Source organism: Magnolia sinica, chromosome 10 (assembly GCF_029962835.1).
Source record: "Magnolia sinica isolate HGM2019 chromosome 10, MsV1, whole genome shotgun sequence".
NCBI lineage: Eukaryota > Viridiplantae > Streptophyta > Magnoliopsida > Magnoliales > Magnoliaceae > Magnolia > Magnolia sinica.
The window spans coordinates 7,040,762-7,062,219 of NC_080582.1; the positions used below are offsets into that span (position 1 = coordinate 7,040,762).

A 21,458-nucleotide genomic window follows, 5' to 3' on the forward strand; every position below is an offset into this window, starting at 1 on the left:
TCATGATGGGCTCCACAAAGCCCTTCCTGCCTCCCACGTGTCATTCTAAATCGTTTGATCTGGATGTGCAAGGCCAGAATTAAATTATATTCTCACCACGACAGTAGAATTTCATACAAATTAATATTTAGCAGCTAACATGTGGTAGTCTCTCATTAGTTCATCTAAGTGTGATAAAAATGGATATAAAGACTCTAGATAGTCAATGATTTAATGAAATTTTTTTTTTCTTGTTTCATCGAAACCATCTGATTGGATTGCCAGGGTATGGTGCCATTTAAAATAAAAAAAAAAAAAGAAAAAGAAAAAAATCATTGACCACCAACAGTAGGTCTCCCACAGTACAGGCAAATGTACGGTGATGATCGCTCGGTAATCCTCCCGACAAATTGGACCCTGCTATTTCCGTATTTTTAAAAATTATTTTCACATTTCTGAGCACATCCCAACAAACACTTCAAGTGGGCCACATTTTACCTCCAAAATCATAGTCATTTAGATAAATATAGACCATTGATGTGTTTTAATTAAGATGCTTGTACGTAAGCCACCGTGGAATGGGGAGGATTATCTCACTGGGTACAATTTTTGGATGGTCCATCCACAATTGGACCCGCCAGATCAACGGTCTACTTCACCGTACCATGGGCATCGCTCTTGCAAACAGACGGCACAAAATACAATACATGCCCCATGGATTCTTTTTAAGTTGTGGTGTTTCATTATCCGCTATATGTGGGAAACGTGTAAGTGATCAGGACTATTCAAAATCGTGGGCCATACTTCAGACTGATCTAACGATCTTAATCATCTAACTTCACTCAGTGAATTTTGTGTCCGCTGTCCAACTTATTTCAACGGTCCAAGTTCATGCATGCTGGAGGCGGATTGTGTAGTGAGGAGCTCACCAGACTATAGAGTGGTGTGGATGCTCTGTGGGGCCTACCGTGATGTACGCGTTTTATCCATTCTTTCCATCCGTTTGTACCTAACATTTTAGGGTATGAGCCTAAAATTGAAGCACATCCAACTCTCAAGTGGACCACACCAAAGAAAACAGTGGGGATAGCGACGTCATCCACCGTTGAAACCTTCCTACGGCCCACGGATGATGTTTATTTGTCATCCAACCTATTGATAAGGTCCCAACAGTAGGTGTTTAATTGCCACTGATTCCCGTGGTGTAGTCCACTTAGGGCCCGTTTGGCCGGGCGGATTGGAAGGGATTGGATGGTATTGGAAGGGATTGGAAGTTAAATCCCGGGATTGGCCGGGCGTGCCAAACAGACTAGGTGATCTGATCCCGGGATATAGTAATCCCATGGATCTTAAGACAATCCACTGACAACACCGTCAGTACCTTTAAATCCCATTCAATTCACCCTAATTCAATTTGCCTGGGACGTGTTTGATTTGGGATTGGAAGGGATGGGAAGGTTTAATCCCCGGATTGGCCGGGCGTGCCAAACAGACTCCATATAGCAATCCCGGTATATAACAATCATATGGATTTTAATACAATCCACTGACAACACCATCATTACCTTGAAATCCATGCCATCCACCCTAATACCATCCAATCCCTGCCAATCCACCCGGCCAAAGCTTTGAGTATGCTTTAATTTTAGGCTCATGCACTAAAATAAGTTGAAAAAACGGAAGGATGGCGTGGATGAAATACATACATTATGGTGGGGCCCACAGAGTATCCTGTGGTGAGCTCCTCATTACCTAATCCGTCCTGTCCCAGATGCTTTGCTTTACCAGACAAAACAACACTATTTGAAAAGGACGCAGATTCGGTACTACCTTCGCCTGTGCCGAGCTACGAACAGGAAGGGATCTGAGGGGCCCACCGTGATACATGGGTTTTCTCAGAAAATGAGGCGGATCCAAAGCTAAAGTGGACCACACCAAAGGAAGCAGCAGGGATAATGACGTCCACCGTTAAAATCTTCCTAGGTCCCAACATGACATTTATTTGCCATCCAACCTCTTCATAAGGTTATATAAACCTGAAAGGAAGGAAAATACAAATATTCCCGTTGATTAAAACTTCTACGGCTCCAATTTTTTTTTTAATGGTAAGAATTTAATCTACAGTGTGTGGTCTACTTGAGCCTTATATATTCATCATTTTTTGGGATCATCCCTTAAAATGGTACGAAAAAAAATTAATGGACGGTGTGGATAAAACCCATAAATCACAGTGGGCCCCTCAGAGTCCTGCCTTTTCGGGGCTGGGACAGGTGGGGTAGTACCCAATCCGCGTCCCTCGATGAATGACTGTAAATTTCAAGAAAGTTGGGTGTTTTCGTGAGAGGAGGATCCAGTCCACCTCCTCTACGTTCTGCACCGTACACGCGGCTTATACACATTATGATCCGAACCATTCATTGATTGATGTTAGACGTGAATGGACGATTGCCATACTTCGAAAAATCGAGAGTGATCAGAATCCCAACCATTGAAAAACGGGTGTACAAAAATCACTTAAATATTTTATAATAGAAATTTATGTGGTCTAGATTTTCTGATCTTTGTGATTTTTTTTGCTGTGATCTAATTCTGAGGCAATGTGATGAATGAACGGTTCGGATTGTATTAATCTATCTCAAATCTAGCACGTCACCTAATTGGTCCACTGGACTGACTTTCCTTCCAATTGCATGATTCTCGAACTTTTTATTTTTTGGGGAGTTTATTATTTTGCAGATGGACCCCAGTGGACGGGAAAAAATGTCTGGTGTGATCATTAGGTGGCCCACACGAGTACTGAAAAGTGGTTGGTCTGTTGAAAAGGAAGTAACCAACTTTCCATGTTTGACATATTTGTGTGATCTGTGTGGCCCACCTAATTACCGGACCTTACATGTTTCACGCGGCAAACCAACATGGCCGTCCGCCTAAGGAGCGGCCTGGATCTGCCACACATGTGCTACATGGCATAAGTTGAAACAGTACTGGTGGAGAAAGGCCACTTTTCTTTAATCAAATCAATAGTTAAGATCTGTATATGATAGATGGTATTACAGAGAATCTTATCTTAAGATTCTCTGTAGTCACATCTACATGTTAGATGCAGGGCAACACACCCCCTAAGGGGGAGGGCGGGTTGCCAGCTCTGTTCACCTCCGGGATACCCGTATAACAGTTCTCTGCGCGTGTGCGCACGCGCGTAACAGCGCATTTTTTAAGTTACAACTTTTTGTGGAACAAATTTATGTTGAAAAAGCAAGCGTAGGGCTTCCCCGAGAGAGAAGCCCGAGCGCAGCGCCTAAAACGCAAATGTGCAAGCGAGCCGCAGCGAGCGCCAACAAGCGAGCGGGAGCGAAGCGGGAGCGAAGCGATACGATCAGTCTCCGGGTTTAAATAACCTCCGGGCCCCGCAGGGTCTGTAGCTCAGTCCGCCGAAGGCGCTTCCCAATTACACGCGCGCGCGCGCGCGCGCACACGTGTACGCGCGCGTAGATAGTACGCGCGCACGTACGCCCGCGCGTAAGCGCGTATGCCCGCGCGCGTAGATAGTACGCGCGCCAGTCCAGAAAAAAATTTAAAGAAAAGAATTCCACACCATATGCAGAAAAAGAACTCACCCACGAGTATAGCTGGGCGAGTTAGGGTTGACTCGGCTTGATCCAGTTTTGAAATAGGTGACCCGAACTCGACTCGACTCGGTTTCGAGTCCAGCATGCCTAAACCAATCCGAACTTGGGTCTGACTTGGACTAATCCGGATTGAGTCCGACCCGGTAAAAAGTACAAAGTCGGTTTGGTTTGAGTTGGCACTGATTCAGAGAGAGAGAGAGAGGTGATGGAGGTAAGTGGTTGCCCGTATTGGAAGAAGATGAGGATGAGGGAGGAAATTAGAGTTTGGGATCGGTCAGGATTTTTTATTATATATATACCCGAATTCAAGTTGAGTCCAACAAGATCGGGTTTCTAGTTAAGTTACTGGGTAATTCAAACTCAACTTAGATTGAATTCAGATTGGGAGAAACCTACTCGGTTCGGACCGACTCACCCATTCAGCTCGGGTTGAGCCGGGTCCGAATGAGTTGGACGAGTTGAGTTAGGCGAGTCAGGTGGTCCCTGCCCAACTCTACTCACGAGGGATCTCATCGTTCTCAATGAGTGACTTAAACTCAACGGTCCACCGAAACCAGCTTTTAATTGACCCCAGCAACACCATATGCTACAGTATCTTTTATATGAATGGTCTGGATAATCATGTGGTGGGGCAGAAGCGGTAATCCTTTCGGCCCAACCTAAAGCTTTGCTAGTTCCACACGCGCATGGGAACATTGCCAAATCCTCAACAGGCCACCTGTAAACGATAAGGTCTTTCCACCATCTAGGCTCCACGTTTGAGGCGGCGGATTGGGTCCTGCAATATATCCGATTCCCTGATAGGGTCAGATTGGATTGGTTATGCCCGTGTAACTTCAACTATTGAGTGCACTTTGAAACATGTTTTGCCCAGTCATCTGACAGCAGCACGTTACCTAATTAAATCTCGCTCAATCAATCTTGCCTCTTGTGTAGGCATACTTGGTCAGATTTAGACTAAGAAGAATTATATGAGGCTGCCATGATATATGCATTTTATTGATGTTGTTCATTTATTTTTATAGATTATTTTAAAAGAACATGAATTAAAAAACAAGATTGATGGATTGTGCAAACATGAGGTAATTCAAGTAAAGCAGGGCACTTGATGACTCGACTCGGTAACCTTGACTCATCTGACTCGTTCAAACACAACCCGATACAAACCGAGTGAATGAGTCGATTCAAATTGAGTGGACATTGTCAAATCCAAACTCAAACTGAGTCAAGTTCAGGTTATCTATTAACTCAACTCAACACAAAATCCAATTCGGTGTTGACTCAATTCAATTTGAAACTCGACTCATACACACATAGATTTTGCGTTTCAAATATGAGATGCCGTGTAATTGATGAAGAGACTGCAATTCTAGCAAGTACACCTAAGTTCTGAGCTGTGACTTCAGCTGGTGGATACTAGTAGCATTTAACTCAACTGGGTCTAGATTAGTCCAGGATAGACCTGAATTCAGATCAGGTTAGGCATGCTGAACTCGGTGAGTCGAGCTCATCTTAAATCTATTTCAAAGCCCAATCAAGTCGGGCCAGCCCGCCCGGCTCTACTTATATGGCCTCTGACAATGGATGGGATGACAAATAAACATCAGCGTGCCCTGAAAAAGGTCTCAACGGTGGGTATCATCAACTTTGGGTAGTAACCTAGTGTAGGGCCCATCTTAATGAATTTTGTGTATATCCACAGCGTCCATCTGTTTTGCCACAATGTAATCTTAAGACGATCCAAATCTCAGGTGGAGGCCCCACATAACCCCTACCTGGACTGATTCTGTCCGGTTCGAAGCCTAAAAATCAAGCCGTTTCACGACTCAGGTGGGCCACATTATACGAAACAATGGATGGCTGGCAAAAATTATTCCAGCCATCGATTTTACATTGAGGCCAAACAGCCTGATTTTTTAGGCAGAAGAGCTGAACACTATTTCCAACTAGATGGGAGTCTCAGATGTTTCACACGTGTCTATATTGGGACGCTTGCCTACGTGGGTATGGCCAGGCCTATCACGCGTGTGGAATTCACAAAACCCTCTTCTCAAAACCGATAAAACAGACAAAAGGACATGCGATTTACGTAATTTCAATAAGAGCCAGGGTCATTTCTGTCATCACCCCGACCCTCCTTTCCTTTTAGCAGCAGTTAAACTGGCTCTACATCTCCCGACACTCTCAACAGCTACCCAACCGACCTCCAAACCTCCTTCACACCATTCCCTTCCCAAAATGCCCTCAAAACCCTCCAAAACTCCTCCATCTCCCACCCTCTAATCTCAGCCACCCATCTTGCAGCAATGGCAGAAAAGCCCCACCTTTCATCAGCTTCCACCCTCCTCTCTCTCCTCCTCCTCTTCTCCTCCCTCATCCCAGCCCAAACAGCCATTGGTGTGAACTGGGGCACCATCTCTTCTCACAGGCTCACCCCCTCTGTCGTCGTTGATCTCATGAAACAGAACAGAATCACGAAGGTGAAGCTCTTCGACGCGGACCCCACCAGCCTGAAGGCCCTGATGGGAAGTGGTATTGAGGTGATGGTGGGGATCCCAAATGATATGCTGGCGGCGTTGGCGTCTTCGGCTGCCGCAGCTGATCTGTGGGTGAGGGAGAATGTGTCGATTTATGCGGGGAAAAACGGCGCTGATATCAGGTAATTTGGATGGTTCTGATTAGTTTCATCGTAATTTCATTTGGGTGTGTTCTGTTTTGATGAGTGGTTGGATTTTCTCATCTTGGTTTGATTGATTTCTTTTTGATGTGTTTGGATTCGAGCTGTTTGTGATTGTTACTGCATTGTTTTGGTATGTTGTTGCGTAATATTAGGAAATAGAAGGAATTGGATGATGATTTTGAGAAAAAGAATGAAATTTGGGTGAATTAAAAAATGAATGCTGATCCTCACCCCTAGTCACTGCTCCCTTGTACAAGTGGTACATTTCTGTCCATCCAGACCGATCGTCAGGTGGGTACTACCATGGATGTGTACCCTGGCCCAAAAAATCAGGTGGGTTAGATGATCTGAACCTCTGGCTTTAGGAAAAAGAAATGAAAGGTTCAAACGAATTTGACCAATAGTCGATATTCATTGCTCAGATTGTTGGGCTAGTTCAATCCCTTGGTGTGGCCCGCCTGGTGAGCATCATGGATCTTGCTTGCTTGTGCGAATAACTGAGTAGTTATTTGATGAAATAGCTATACAGGCGGGAGAGTGGGAATCCCATGGACATGTTTGTTTACATAATCCATTTGTGATGGAGTTTCTGGAAAACCATTATTGTGGTTTTGATTCCCAATCACTGTGGATTCTGAAAATTAAAGATACCCATCTTGAAATTCCACAATGGTCATTGGGGAGGATTGAGGGATGAACATTCTCAACTTACTGATTGTTTATCTGATGAACCGGTCTGCATTCATATGCGGTCTTGAATTTTAGGACCAATTACAAGGGTTTGAAGTTGTTAGGGCTTGTGATTCTATTCTAGCTCAACCATGGAGAATCCTTAAGTATAAATCTTGACTCTTCAAAAACCGTCTCCTGAACTAGAATTTAGTGTAGGAATTTGGACCTATGCCATTCCTAGATAAGATAGCTTCGCAATAGAATTGCCCTAGGACAAGGATACATGAGATTGAGAAGGAACCACCCTCAGAGGATCCTTTGAAAAGCCCAGATACGCCTGCTCAAGAACTACAATTTATCGTTTAGTTTCATTCTAAGAGGTTGTATGAAAATGCTAAAAAAGTGGAAAGAAAAATCATGGATGATGAGGAATGAAATCATATGAAACTGATGTTCTTGATCTGTGAAAACTGGTACTGTTTCTCAAAATTACTGAAATAGATGATGAGTTCTTGCTGGGGTTTGAAAATTTTCAGAAACCGATTACCAAATACTGAATAGGGCATGATCTGTATATATCTTTGTAGGAGTAGAATGCCTTTTTATGGCATGGTTCTATTGTGCACTATGGGAGATTTAGATAGAGCAGATTAGGAGGATATTTTGATAATATAAATTTCCAAGATAAGATAACCCGAGCAATAATAAGAGAAGTAGCCCGAAAAGGTATTTGGATGCGTAGATGTCTGTTAATTAGTGAACGCTGGGCATAGTGTAAGTTTTATGCTTTGAAAAGAAAAAAAATGAGGTTTCAAGTACATGATGGAGGAAGAAAAGCATTTTGATGCCAATCCAACAAGCAAAAGAGAAGAAAATACGAGAGAGAGAGAGAGAGACTTTTCCATCAATTCAATTTCCCTCTTCCATCAATTTCCCTCTCATGAAAGAACGAGTCATCGAGTTTCGCTTGGAGATTCTCTCCATTACTCTTCGTTAAGATTTTGTTCATTGGCTCAAAGTTCTTTTTCATTGATCCAAGTATCTTTGGATCTGGTTTTGATATTGAGTGTAGGTACCTCATCTTGTACTCAACCCCTCTCTGTATATTTTTGCATCAGTTTCCCCCTCATAAAAGAACTTGTCATCGAGTTTAGCTTGGAGATCCTCTTTCATTGCTCTTTGGTAAGATTTCGTTCACAACTCCTTTTCATTGATCTAAGTATCTTTGGATCTAGTCATGTTCTTCCATTGGATAAAATATGGAGTGTAGGTACCTCATCTTGTACTAATAAACCGTCTATCAATGATTTCGGATGAGCCAATTGAAAAATGTATGCTTAAATTTTCAAGGCTCGGTGGAGATTAATTTGGATTGCCATGATATGGCTAAAGGTCATCAATGTTGAAAATGGGACTAATCCCCATTCCTTCGGGTAGTTCAAGCCAACATGAGTTTGGCTCGATCTTTTTAAAGACATGGCATGGACCAATTTTCTTATTCTTCAATTTGTGACAAGTACATGTTGGAAATCACTCTTTTTTGCAACTCTGACATAACTAAATTACCTTCTTTGAACTCTTAAGTGACGGCGATGAACATCGATGATTTCTTTGTATCGATCATTAACACTTTTTAGGTTGGCTCGAACTTGTTCTTGGATTTCTTGAACGTGGTTGAGAAGTTCTTCGGCTCTTATGCTACTCTTTTCCAGCTTTGGAATGAATACTCAGTTCAAGATATGGTTTGTTTTCCTTTCATAAATTACATCAAATGGAATCCTTTGAATAGATTGTCACTTAGAGTTGTTGTAGGCAAGTTCAGCTTGGGACAAGACAAGAGATGCCATTGTTGTGGGTGATCACTTGCTAAACATCGGAGTAGATCACCAAGGGATCGGTTAACAACTTCGGTTTGAACGTTGGTTCACATCCTTGTATGGGATAAAATGTGACATTTTAAAGAAGCGATCAACTACCATGAAGATAGAATCATAGCCTTGTTGTATTCTTGGCAACTTGAGCATAAAATCCATACTAATATTTTCCCATGAATGAGTTGGTATAAGCTAGGGCTGGCATAAGCCATAATTTTGTTGCCTACCCTTATCTCTTTGACATGTCATGTATTTCTAAACAAACTGTTCCACATCGCATTTTAATTGAGACCAATAGTAATGATCATGAACCATAGCAATGGTCTTATCTCGATTAAAATAGCTCCCTAAGTCATCACCATGTATCTTGTTGATGACTTGGAGTCGTAGGGATCCTTCAGGAGGGCAAAGTTGGTTCCCTTTGAAGAGATAATCTTTCACAATGCTAAAGTTGACATTTTACCAAATTTTGTAAAATTTCCAAAATTTTCAAAAATATAGGTTGGTCTTATAGTTTTTTGGTAGTGAATCAAATCTAATCACCTCAAAATATAAGTCTTGTGTAGACAAGATTTACAACCAAGTCCATCTGCCACTTTATTCATGCACCAGATTTGTGGTGGATCATAAATGTGTACTCGGGTAGGTAAAATATCCACTTAACATGCCTTGCATTAGGCTTCTTTTGGGTATTGAGAAAGTGGAGGGCCTTATGATCGGAGTATAACACAAAGTCTTCATGTATCAAGTGGTGATGCCAAAAGCGTAGGGTTTGAACTATAGCATAAAACTCACTGCCATATGTAGAGTAACGTCTCTTAGCATCATTGAGTTTCTTGCTAAAGAAGGCTCTTGCGTGTCCTTTTTTGGCTTAAAAAGACCCTAATACCTATGTGAGATTCGTCACATTCTACCTTAAACACTTCACTAAAATTTGGCAAAGCAAGCATAGGTGCTTCGATTAGCTATTCCTCGACTATGTTGAAGCTTTCTTGGGCTTCTTGAGTCCAAATAAAGTCTTTGACCCTTATGCAACCAGTCATAGGGTCAATAATGCTACTAAACGTCTAGTAAAATGTGCTAAGCCGTAGAAGTTTCTCACTTTTGTGATCGATTTCAGAATTGGCAACTCCATGATTGCTTAGAAAGACAGCACTATCGCTGATTGCTACTCAATTGCAGCTGACAAAGTAGTGTGGAATCTGCAATGTCGGAGAAATCTGGAGGATTGGGAAATTGAGGAGTTTGTGAAGTTGCTTGATTTCATTCAAAATGCTAGCCCAAATCACACAAGTGGTGAAAAACTCATCTAGAAAGCAAACAGCTCTTCCAGGTTCTCTGTCAGATCGCTATACAAGCTGCTTCTTTCCAAACCCTCCAATTCTGTCACGCACAGGCCCCACTTCATATGGAAGTATCCTGTCCCTCCGAAGCTGCAGGTCTTTGGTTGGCTGGCTGGTAACAGGAAAATCCTCACAGTGGACAACCTTAGAAAAAAAGGGATGATCCTAACAAATGTCTGCATCTGTTGTTTGAAAGCTGAAGAAACAGTTGAGCACCTGCTCATCCACTGCCTGTTCGTTACGACTATCTAGGCAAACCTCCTCTCTTGTTTCAAGGTCAGCTAGTGCTTCCCAAGAGACATGGATCTCCCGCTGAAAGCCTGGCACGACATCAGAATTAGCAAGCTGAAATCTCGGCTGTGGCGGATGGCGATCCTTGCCACATGGTGGTCCGTGTGGACAGAATGGAACAACCGATGCTTTAGAAATGAATCAAAGTCCCCTGATATAGTTGCCTCCAAAGCTAAATGCCTGATCATAGAATGGGCCTCCCATATAGATGTTCTTAAAGATCCTGATTTTCTTTTTTTAGGGGCCTAGTTTGCTTCTGCTTTCTTAGCAGTCTCTAGCCCTCTTGTAGTGTGTGTTCTTCTTCCTTTAATTAAATCAGTTATCTTTCAAAAAAAAAAGAAAAAAAGACCATATTGTCGGTCATGAACGCACACTTCTTGAGATTGACATAAAGCTCTTCCCTTCGCAATTCTTGCAATACTTGATGCACTTGATTACCCAGCGAGGTTTGAGCAAATGGTCTTCACCATAGTTTTGCTCCCTATAGGTGAGGGTTCGATTCCCCTCCTTGGCTTTACCCGATACATGTGGTTGTGGGTGATTGCATGTATCCGCAGGGATTAGTCTCACTTCAAAAAAGAGGTGGGGACACCCTGTGTCTTCAAAAAAAATAAAAATAAAAATACTTGACGCACTTGATTAGTATGCCCATGATGAGAAGAACTAAATATAAGAATATCATTAAAGTAAACAACCACAAATTTTCCAACAGAAGGTCTCAAAACTCGATTCATGAGTCTCATGAAGGCACTCAATGCATTCGACAATCCAAATGGCATGAGAAGCCATTCATAAAGGCTATCCCAAGTTTTAAAAGCGGTTTTCCATTCTTTACCCAGTTGGATATAAATTTGGTGGTATCTACTTCTAAGTTCATTTTTGTAAAGACCTTTGTACCATGTAATATATCTAACATGTCATTAAGTAGGGGAATTGGGAAGCAACTCTTCCATTTGTCTTTGGACTTCGGCATGCTCCGTAGGGCTTATGCGATAGGGGGCAAGTGCGGTAATGTGGCCCCCAACACCAATTTGATTCAGTGTTGGATGTCAGGCATGGGTGCTAATGCATTCGTTAGCTCTTCGGATGTAGCATAGTAAAACTCGTTTAAGAGTTCTACCATGCGTTGGGATATTTCTCTCGTTTCTTATTTATGGATGTCTTGGGCCACAAGGGCATAGACAAGGGTCCTTTCCTACAAGTCACTTCAAAATGTTTTAGAGACAAAAGACTAATTTGTTGCTCTTTAGGAGCACAAGGAAATATTCCCTTTAAAAGAGTTAATACATACTTTACCTCATTGAGAGGTAAACATTTTTTTTTCCATCATGATGAACATCCGGGTCATTTTGCCATGGTCGCCCAAGTAATATGTGGCAAGCATCCATAGGTAGGACATTCAACCAAAGTTCATCGCAATACTTACCAATGGAGTATTTTACCAAACACCTTTCATTAATTGGGACTTCACCTCCTTTTTTGAACTAAGAAATTTTGTAGTGGCTGGATTGCCTTTCCACATTTTATTTTTAACTCATTTACAATTTCTTTGGAAACCATATTAATTTTAACTTATTTACAATTTCTTTGGCAACTATTTTCACAACTTTCCAAATTAATCAACACCAAACATTTTCGACCATCAGCAGTATGAAAAGTGTGAAAAATGTTGCCTCACAACCAATTGTCATTTTGTTGACTTTTAGGAGTGGTTAAGACTCATCTTATCACAAGACTTTTAGCCACCATCGGGCTCACACACCTATTAGTAGGGCTCATTGTCATCCTCAAAGTCATAGACAACCCCATCATCATTTTCATCTATTAAATTCAATCGGTTGCTAACTTTCTTTTGAGGATACTCTTAAGTTAAATGTCATCTCTCTCCACATTGAAAACATGTGTTTGATTGGGTTCCATTGTAGTGTCTCTCTTTTGAGGTGGCCACATGTTCCTTAGTTCCTACCCATTCCCATGAATTGGGGTATTCATAATATCGAAAACATGTGTTTAATTGGGTTTCATTACAATGTCTCTCTTGTGAGGTAGCCACACATTCCTTAATTCCTACCCTATTTCGTGAATTGGGTTGTTCATTAGACTGTGTAACAACCTTCTTATCTTGGGGAGTTTTAACATTAGAAGTTTTTCTCAAACCGCTTAAAAGAGGCCCTATTTAATTTGCCTTCCGCCTTTAAGGTCATTTGATAGGCTTCTTGGAGACTACTTAAATGGTGTAAAACCATCTCATCATGGATAGATTTATTTATTTATTATTATTTTTTTTTGAACATTGATAATTTCATTGATAAGAGGTTGTATTCTAAAGAATACAAAGAAACAACAAAAATAGGAAAAAGAAAAATTACAACATTAGCCAATTATCAGGGAAATGGACAATTGCCTTTGAAGCAATTACCCATTCCATCATATGCATTTTAGTCCTTCCAAAGACCTCTAATACTCACCCATTTCGATTCCTAAAACATTGATTATTCCTTTCAAACCAAAGGGACCAGATACGCGCTAATAGACATAGACGTCAATTTTTTTTCCCCGATCTTTCCTTTGCCACCGCCATGCCAAATCAACAAAATCTAATCTATAGATCTCGTTTAAACCCATGTTATTATGAAAAAATTGAAGAAACAATCCCACATCCTTTTTGCAAAATGAACAGTAAATAAAGAGATGGTCCACTGATACCTCATCCAGATAGCATAATACGCATACATTCAGGAGAACCATCTTCCTTTTGCGAAGATTCTTAGCTGTTAACGCCTTGTTCTTACACATGAGCCACGCTGAAGCAACTACCTTTGGAGGAGCACCATAACGCCACACATGAGCCGTCCGACTGACTCCTTCACTACTCCCTTTGCCTCTGATCATATGGAAAAATGATTTAACTGAGAATCTTTTCTTTTAACCATATCACCAAATCCTAATATGAAATCACGGGTTGCGCCTTGAAAAGAAATTCTAGAAGATTGACAAACTCTTCAATCTCTTCTCCTACACGGCGGAGCCCATATTGTTGAAGTAAGTTTCCTCTCTTTTGATAATTCTTTTCAGCTAAAGAAAGTTTCCAAAGAAGTAACCCAATTACAATAAAATTCGGGGTCAAGTTTACCATCAAAGTGACACGTCCATCTGGATGCTGTTGTCGACGTTTTCTAGAGCACATGCGAGTCGCACCATCACCCAAGTTGGTTATGGCGGAGCTTGTCATGATGGAGCTCTAGTAGAATTTAAAGAATTGGAGCATGCTTCTTCATTGAACACATCGGGAGCATTGAGTCATTTGGTCATTCGTGGGGCTTTGAGCAGGAGTCTATGCAAAACTTCCTCCATCATACATTGAAGCTAGTTCTTGGCTTGTTTCAATTCCTCTACTTCGGCATGTAGATGGACATCTTCGAATGGAGCCGTAAGGTGGCATTGGCTCTGTTCTCACATCATGAAGATCGACTTTCTCTAATACCAATTGATGCTAATCCAACAAGCAAGATGAAGAAAATACTAAAGCAAATAGTAGAGAGGAAAGAAAAAGATGATTGCTTGATTGAAAATGGTGGTAGCAACACAATGTATGACATGGGGACTTACTCACCCAACAACAAGAAAGGATTCGCTCAACTCTCAAAGATGATCCAAAGATCTCACAACTTTGAAATCTGTAAAATCTCGAGGAAGAAACATTATTTGTTGTCGATTAATGCACCATAGGAGTCGACCAAGTCACTGGGCATGGGTTGGTCACACACAAAAATCCACATGAATGGATTGATGGGATAGTGAGGGAGCAACCAGCTAGGATTGGGAAGCTAGCCTTCTCAAAATAAAACTGCTAATGCTATCTCTCTAAAATAAGATAACCCAACTAATTCTCTCTGCAAAGCAATTCACATATTTATAGACTTCAAACTCAACTGGAACCAACTCAAACTATGACAACCTATTTTTTACCATAAGAACCAAAGCATTCTGTATCAGTTACAAATAAGGGTATCGGTTGTAACGGCTAATACGAGGACGTAACGACCGATACGACTTTCGTAACGGTTAATTTTTTTTTTTTTCTTGAAAAATATCTAGAAAATTTAGAATATCGTAAATAGTCCAATTTTGTATTCATTTTTTGTTTTGAACATGTTTATGGTAGTGTAATGGTTCACTTTTTGGTGAGAGTGTTGTATTGGGTTGGCTGGTGAATTTCTGAACATGGTTATGTGTCTCTAATGTTTCCACAATACAATCAAGCATTAGAATTAGAAATCAGAAAGAAAATGCATATATACCACTTTTTTCGATTTTTTTTTTTTTTTTGAGAAAGTGGCCCTTAGAGCTTATATTCGTCTGAAGACTCCGAACCACTTCAATCTACTATTTTAATCCTAAAAACTATAGTATGAGTGTTGAAAATCTATTGTAGAATGATGTAGGAAAGTTTTTGGAATGAGAAAAATGGAAAAACGAGGGAAAAAAAGGATTTACATAAAAAAGAAGTGGCCGTTTTTCAACCGTTACGGTGATAATGGTTGTTATGTCCTGTAACAGCCCCTATGAAAACCAATATGGTCCCAAAAAACTAACTACCCTGTTTCACCCCTGTATCGCGTAACGGTCATAGCTGTTACCTATACATATTGTAACAGATACAGAACACCTTGGTAAGAACCCTAGTAGAAAGTAGGCATATTTCAACCAAACTTCTACTTATTTTCATCTATCAAAACATAATGCTATTCAAAAACCTAAACAACGAGAATTTTGAATCCAAGAGAAATTCTAAGAAACTATTCCTATCTAACACTGTTAACTTCAAATACGTCCCAGAAAGGTCCAAACTAATGGAGTTCGCTTCTCGCCACTTGTCAGATCACATGCTCTTGCGTTTTGCTAGTTAGCGAACTGGAGAACCTTTCCAGCCATGGTATTTAAAAACAGTTATGAAATGTGATGGTAACGGTGGCCCTGATATGCGATACATCTAATGCCTGTTCTGAAAAAATAAAAATAAAAATAAAAAGGGCCTGTAACGGCAATATGAAGCTGATACATGCCCGCAACTGTCCAATAGGGGGCTGACACATTTTTGTCCCTTTTTTTTTTTGATGTTACAGGGATGTAATGGTGTTTATGGCCTGTATCATAACAGCCGTAAGGCTGGCTGTTAAGCCACCATTATTGTTATTGAATACCCTTTTCCAACAGAATTGTTTTGTTGTGTTTTCATACCATTTGACTCTAAAGTACTGGTCATAGCCTCGGTGGCAAAAACTGAAGTACCTATTTGCATCACGCTTCCTTGATTGAGGATAAAACTTGATTCCAGCTAGTTTCCCTCACAAAACTTCGGAGTTGATCCCTGTCTAAATGCTTCAATTGTTACGTGAGATCCTTGTAACATTTTCTGTCTCTTGAGGCCCTGGAAAGAGCATTGACAATGGGTTGACTGGACTGACCATCCATGGACTGTTGCATACCAACTTCGCCATTCTGCCCTAGTTGGTAAAAACTTGAATTCATGAATCATGATCACACGTTGAAACCTTCCTTTCCTCAATGAGTCGACTTCTTCCTAGTTGCGTTCTTCTATTGAAGATGTGTCTTCTTCTGTACCTATATGAATCAGAAATTGTGACGGCAATGGCATTGGACATAATCGATTACAGACATAGGCTCTTGCAGAACATTATCTGGTCAGGCATTCAGAGCTGTTTTTGGGATAGACATGGTGAAGGTAGGACCAGTGTGAGGGAAGATAGAAGTCTGGAGAAAGGTTCCAACAGCCAGATGGTGCAATGGGGAGGAGAGGAAGAAAAGGGAAGGTGCTGCCTTTGGAATTAATATTGGGAAGTCATGTGATGGACTGTTCCTTCAGGTGAGGAGATGGCACATGTGCAGAACTTTAAAGACAGTGGGAGTGGGGCATCCATCACATGGTTAGATGGGGTTGGTGATGAAGATGTTGGGGAAGGGGGAGTAGCAATGGGAACATCGGAGATATAGCCAGAGATGTTTTGGTGATCGATTACTAGAGAACAATGTTGAATGAACTCCTCAAAGACAGGGGAAGTGGTTTTTGCTTTGTAGAGAATTCCAATGATTTGTCAATGAGGAGCAGAACACTACCCATATAGTTTCAAGTATTTGCATATGTCATCTTGCCACAGGGAGAAAAGTAATGTGCTGGCTGACGAGGAGAGATTCACATCTCTTGGGCATATCAGAGAGATCAAACTGTCAAGGGGCAGCACTTTCATGATTGCTTTGGGTATGGATCATGAGAGGGTCAATTTCGGATGATACATTCAGCCCTTGGTGCGATGATATGGGAAGTTAGTGACAGTCACTGCCAGCCGCCCCACGCACCCATTCTCTCCCTATCCTAAACCATGGCGAGCTCGAGCTTGCCATTTTTTGCATGGATCGATCTTAACCTGAGGTCCATCACGTCTGATTCGAGCTTCAGGATCTAGCCTGTTTAACAATGAGGCCGGACTTGGGAATTCCTTGGCCTGGCCCATCCTCATCCTGAGGTCCACCAGGTTGTGCTTGGGCTTGAGCATTTAACCTGTTAATAACTGAGCCAGACTTGGCAATGCCTTAGCCTGTTTTAGGCTGGTCCATTGGCAGTCCCAGTGGGTGGTTGAGCATAATAGAACCCTTTGTTCTCTCGGGCATGTCGCCAACCAGATTCTGCTTTAGCAGACCAAAAGTTCATGCATGAAATCAACATGCGGCTGTTGTGTCCAATTTTCATCTTTAGGCAGGCACTAGCAGAGGTAAAGATTTATTGATGGTGGATGTATTTGCGCATTCCCTTGCAATGTGAAAAGCTTAGAGAATGCTGCAAAACTTGCAGAAGACATAATATCCACTTTGCAATGATGTGAGCAAATCTTATAGGTGATGTGAACAAATGAAAGAAAAATGACAAAAAAGAATACTGTTTAACTATGTTTTGTAGACTAGTTCTGTAAATCTTGAGAGTTTGAGATTTTTGACAGCCCCCTACGAAATTATTGCAGGTATGTTGCGGTCGGCAATGAGCCTTTCCTCTCAAACTACCAAGGCCAATATCAGTCTGTCATCGTCCCTGCTCTCCTCAACCTGCAGCAGTCCTTGGCAAAAGCCAATCTTGCAAACTTTGTAAAGCTAGTGGTTCCTTGCAATGCTGATGCATATGAATCTTCACTTCCTTCTCAGGGCTCATTCCGACCTGAGCTGACTCAGATAATGACCCAGATTGTCTCCTTTCTCAACACAAACGGCTCCCCCTTTGTTGTCAACATCTACCCCTTCATAAGCCTGTATCAGAGCACCGACTTCCCGCAAGACTATGCCTTCTTTGATGGAACTTCACATGCCATTATAGATGGGCCGAATGTTTATTCCAATGCATTTGACGGCAATTTCGACACCTTGGTCGCGGCCCTTAATAGAATTGGTTATGGCCAGATGCCCATCGTAATCGGTGAGGTGGGCTGGCCATCGGATGGTGCAGTAAGTGCGAATCTCAGTGCTGCAAGGGCCTTCAATCAAGGCCTGATAAAACATGTACTGAGCAACAAAGGAACTCCGTTGAGACCGGGCATCCCGCCCATGGATATCTATCTTTTCAGTCTACTTGACGAGGAGCAAAAGAGCATACTGCCCGGGAACTTCGAAAGACACTGGGGGATTTTCTCTTTCGATGGGCAGGCCAAGTACCCATTGAACCTTGGCTTGGGCAATAGAATATTGAAGAATGCCAGAGACGTTCAATACCTTCCATCAAGGTGGTGTGTTGCAGACCCATCTCGGGATCTTTCAGGTGTAGCCAATCACATGAGGCTGGCATGTAGCGTCGCAGATTGCACCACACTCTCATATGGCGGGTCGTGCAATGCGATCGGGACAAAGGGAAATATTTCATATGCTTTCAACAGTTACTACCAGTTACAGAAACAGAAATCGCGGAGTTGTGATTTTGATGGCCTCGGGATGGTCACATTTCTCGACCCTTCGATTGGGGAATGCCGATTTCTTGTCGGGATCAGCGAAAACAGTTCGGCAAGCATTGTGGGGTGTTGGAGCTTATTTGGGGCATGTATTATGAGCTTGTGGGTGTTTCTGCTAATGAGAATTTGGGGGTCTATGTAACAGGGGAGATGGTTTCTTATGTGGGTTTTTTGTGTCTGCCCCTTTGAAACTTGTTGTAAGTTATATATATATATATACATGCAGGAGGAAAAAAGACTGCTCATATATATATATATATATATATATCAGTTTATGTATTTGCTCTATGATGATGAATGTTTGAATGGAGTATTCTTAAAACATCCTTCTTGATAATCTCTCTAGAGTTCAAATACCCAAAAGCATGACTTGGCTCAATGTCCGGCCATGTCTGGTCAGATCGAAGACTCAACTTGACTCAGCTCGGCTCAGCTTGATATTTAGTTGTTAAATTAATAAGAATAATTAAGTAATAATGGCCATTTATGAATATGAAAATTGGCATACATGGTCATGGACCAAGTTCATGGTTTGTTGATAGAAGCAGGAAAAGTAATCACCAACTGATTGAGTCGGTTTGAGTCTGCCGAGTTGCTTTGAGTTGACTCTATCAATGAGCCGAGTCAGATTGAAATCTTCTCAAGTTGAGTTGACTCGTGAGTATTGTGGTGACTCAGATTGAAATCTTCTCAAGTTGAGTTGACTCAGCTGAGTTTTGGGTCCCGGCACCAAGTTTTAGAACTTTGCATTAACATCATGTATGCGCATGTAATGCATAGAGAACAAAAAGGGCTGAATGGTTTGAAGCAGTGAACTCCTTGCATTAGGTTAGCCTCATCATAATCATCATTCTTTTGAAAAAATACATATGCAAAAGCCATTGATTGGTGGACCGTGCACTTCTGTTTCGCTATTTACTCATATGTAGATGATGTTTTATACAGTGTCCACACTGTCCATCCATTTGGAGAGATCATTTTAGGGCATCATGTGCCAAAGAATGAAGTAGATCCAAAGCTCAAGTGGACCCCACCAGAAAAAAAACAAGTGGGGATTAAACGCTATAGAAGTTTTCGATCAAGCTGATGTTTGTGTTTTCCCTTATCCATGTCTGTGTTAACTTATGAACTAGTTATATCTTAAAAAAACATCATGGTGGGCCCTAGGAAGGTTTCAACGGTGGATGTCATTGTCCCCACTGTTGTGGGGTCCACTTGAGATTTGAATATAACTCATTCTTTGGCTTATGTGCTAAAATGATCTCTCCAAATGGATGGACGGTGTGGATACAACACACACATCCTGATGGAGCCTAGAGAACTTGGTGATGTCACTTCGGTAGCCAAACTGGCTACTTAACCCGTCAGTAGCTAAACCGCGTCCCTCCTGCCATGGAAAGAAACGGTTTGCGGAGGAGAGAAGACAGCATACACATCGTGGTGGTGTATACGTGGTAAAGTCCTTTGGGCTCTATCACAATGTATGTGTTTTATACACGCCATCCATTCATATTTTCATATCATTTTAGGGGGTATGATCCAAGAAATGAAGCAGATCCGAAGCTTAAGTGGACCACACCACAAGAAACAATGGAGATTGAACACCTACCATTGAGAATAGGTCTATATGACCTTATGAATAAGGTTGGATGGCAAACAACCGTCATGGTGGGCCCTAGTAAGGTGGTTATCATTGTTCTCACTGTTTCACGGTGGTATGGTCCACTTAGAATTTTATCCGCCTGCAGGGCCCATGTAGCTTTGCCATGTATACAGTAAATGCTTTGTTCTACACTACATAATCAGAATCTCTTATGGAAATATGGCTCTTTCTTAGTACATATTACTAGTTTTGATCCCTTCTTTATTAAGGAAATTTCGATTGAGGCAACATCGAAACCTTACACGGTATGTGTAGCTCAAATGGTAGAGCAGAAATTTTTTTTTTTTTAAAGAAAAAAAGAAAAAAAAAGAAGCCAAACCTGACATCAAACTTCCAACATTATTCTTACATAATACATCACAAAAGCTAGCCTGTTCTTATTACTCTTGAAGAATAAAGTCTTCAAAAACAGGGTTAAAAAAGAAAAAGAAAAGCTCCTCTCAATTCCTGAACATGACAGTAGTCTGAGTGATGGCTAACAGCATCCGTCGCCACAGCACACCTTGCCACAGCGGATTAATGGCTTCATAATAAAAAAACAGCAACGACAACCTTCCGTATCATAAATGAACACAAGCCATTGGAGTTATAATCAGCATTATAATAAGATAATCAAGGAAATTGAGAAAAAAATGTCATACATGTACTAAAAATAATTAGAACTCGTTGAAGCTCACCTTGAGGATGGACCACGTACTCAGCGGTCTGAGAGCTAGCAGCATTTGAGCTCACCAAAAATAATGCGGCTATCACGACCCAGGTGAGAACAATAACCAACTTCTCCTTCCTCACCATCTTTTCTCCCTTTCTATAGTTCAAAGGATTCCGATGATAAAAAACCATTGTCTTACAATCTATTTATAGATGAAAACTAAGCTTCAATTGTAAATATGAAAAATTCGAGTCTATATCATACAATATTTTCTCATGTCTATCATTCTTGCACGCGTTTGGCATTGACTGCTGACTGTGACCCCATCCCCTCTTTGTTGACCGTTGACTTCATCTCTAAGAGACACTCGCTTTTTTCTCAAACTCGAATCCATCTAGGCAGATGGTAGAGCAAACTCTCCACAGCACACATGGAAGGATGATGTGTCAATCTGGACTGTTCATCTTGTAGGCCTTACTTTGGATACAAAATGGTTTAAAGCCCACATTGATTGGATAAACCTAGCCATCCGATCAGTTGCCTTCAATGCGACAGCAGAAAACAAATGGTGCCTCACGGTGTATTTTCAGCATTTTTTGACTTCTAGGTGTGAATTTTGTCAGATGAGCCATCCATGATAGGGCCCAGGAGATAGATGGCTAAGAT

The 21,458-nt window shown here is 41.4% G+C and overlaps 1 protein-coding gene and 1 long non-coding RNA gene across 2 annotated transcripts; one reads left to right on the forward strand and one right to left on the reverse strand.

Moving 5' to 3' along the window:
- The first annotated feature begins 5,751 nt into the window (after positions 1-5,751).
- Positions 5,752-18,765, forward strand: LOC131257882 (glucan endo-1,3-beta-glucosidase 5-like). Its single transcript, XM_058258811.1, has 2 exons — positions 5,752-6,267; positions 17,506-18,765. Exons 1-2 carry the CDS (start codon positions 5,915-5,917, stop codon positions 18,617-18,619), a joined length of 1,467 nt encoding a protein of 488 aa, XP_058114794.1. The 5' UTR covers positions 5,752-5,914; the 3' UTR covers positions 18,620-18,765.
- Positions 18,766-20,497: 1,732 nt separating this feature from the next.
- Positions 20,498-21,008, reverse strand: LOC131257883 (uncharacterized). Its single transcript, XR_009177686.1, has 2 exons — positions 20,818-21,008; positions 20,498-20,692 (listed from the first exon to the last, which is right to left on the reverse strand). It is a non-coding gene; the product is annotated as an uncharacterized LOC131257883 (long non-coding RNA).
- Between the last annotated feature and the right edge of the window lie 450 nt (positions 21,009-21,458).

Coding starts and splice junctions, on each gene's coding strand:
- LOC131257882 (XM_058258811.1), top strand. CDS start 5,915: ATGGCAGAAAAGCCCCACCTTTCATCAGCTTCCACCCTCCTCTCTCTC. Junction 6,268..17,505: donor AAAAACGGCGCTGATATCAG/GTAATTTGGATG, acceptor AAATTATTGCAG/GTATGTTGCGGTCGGCAATG.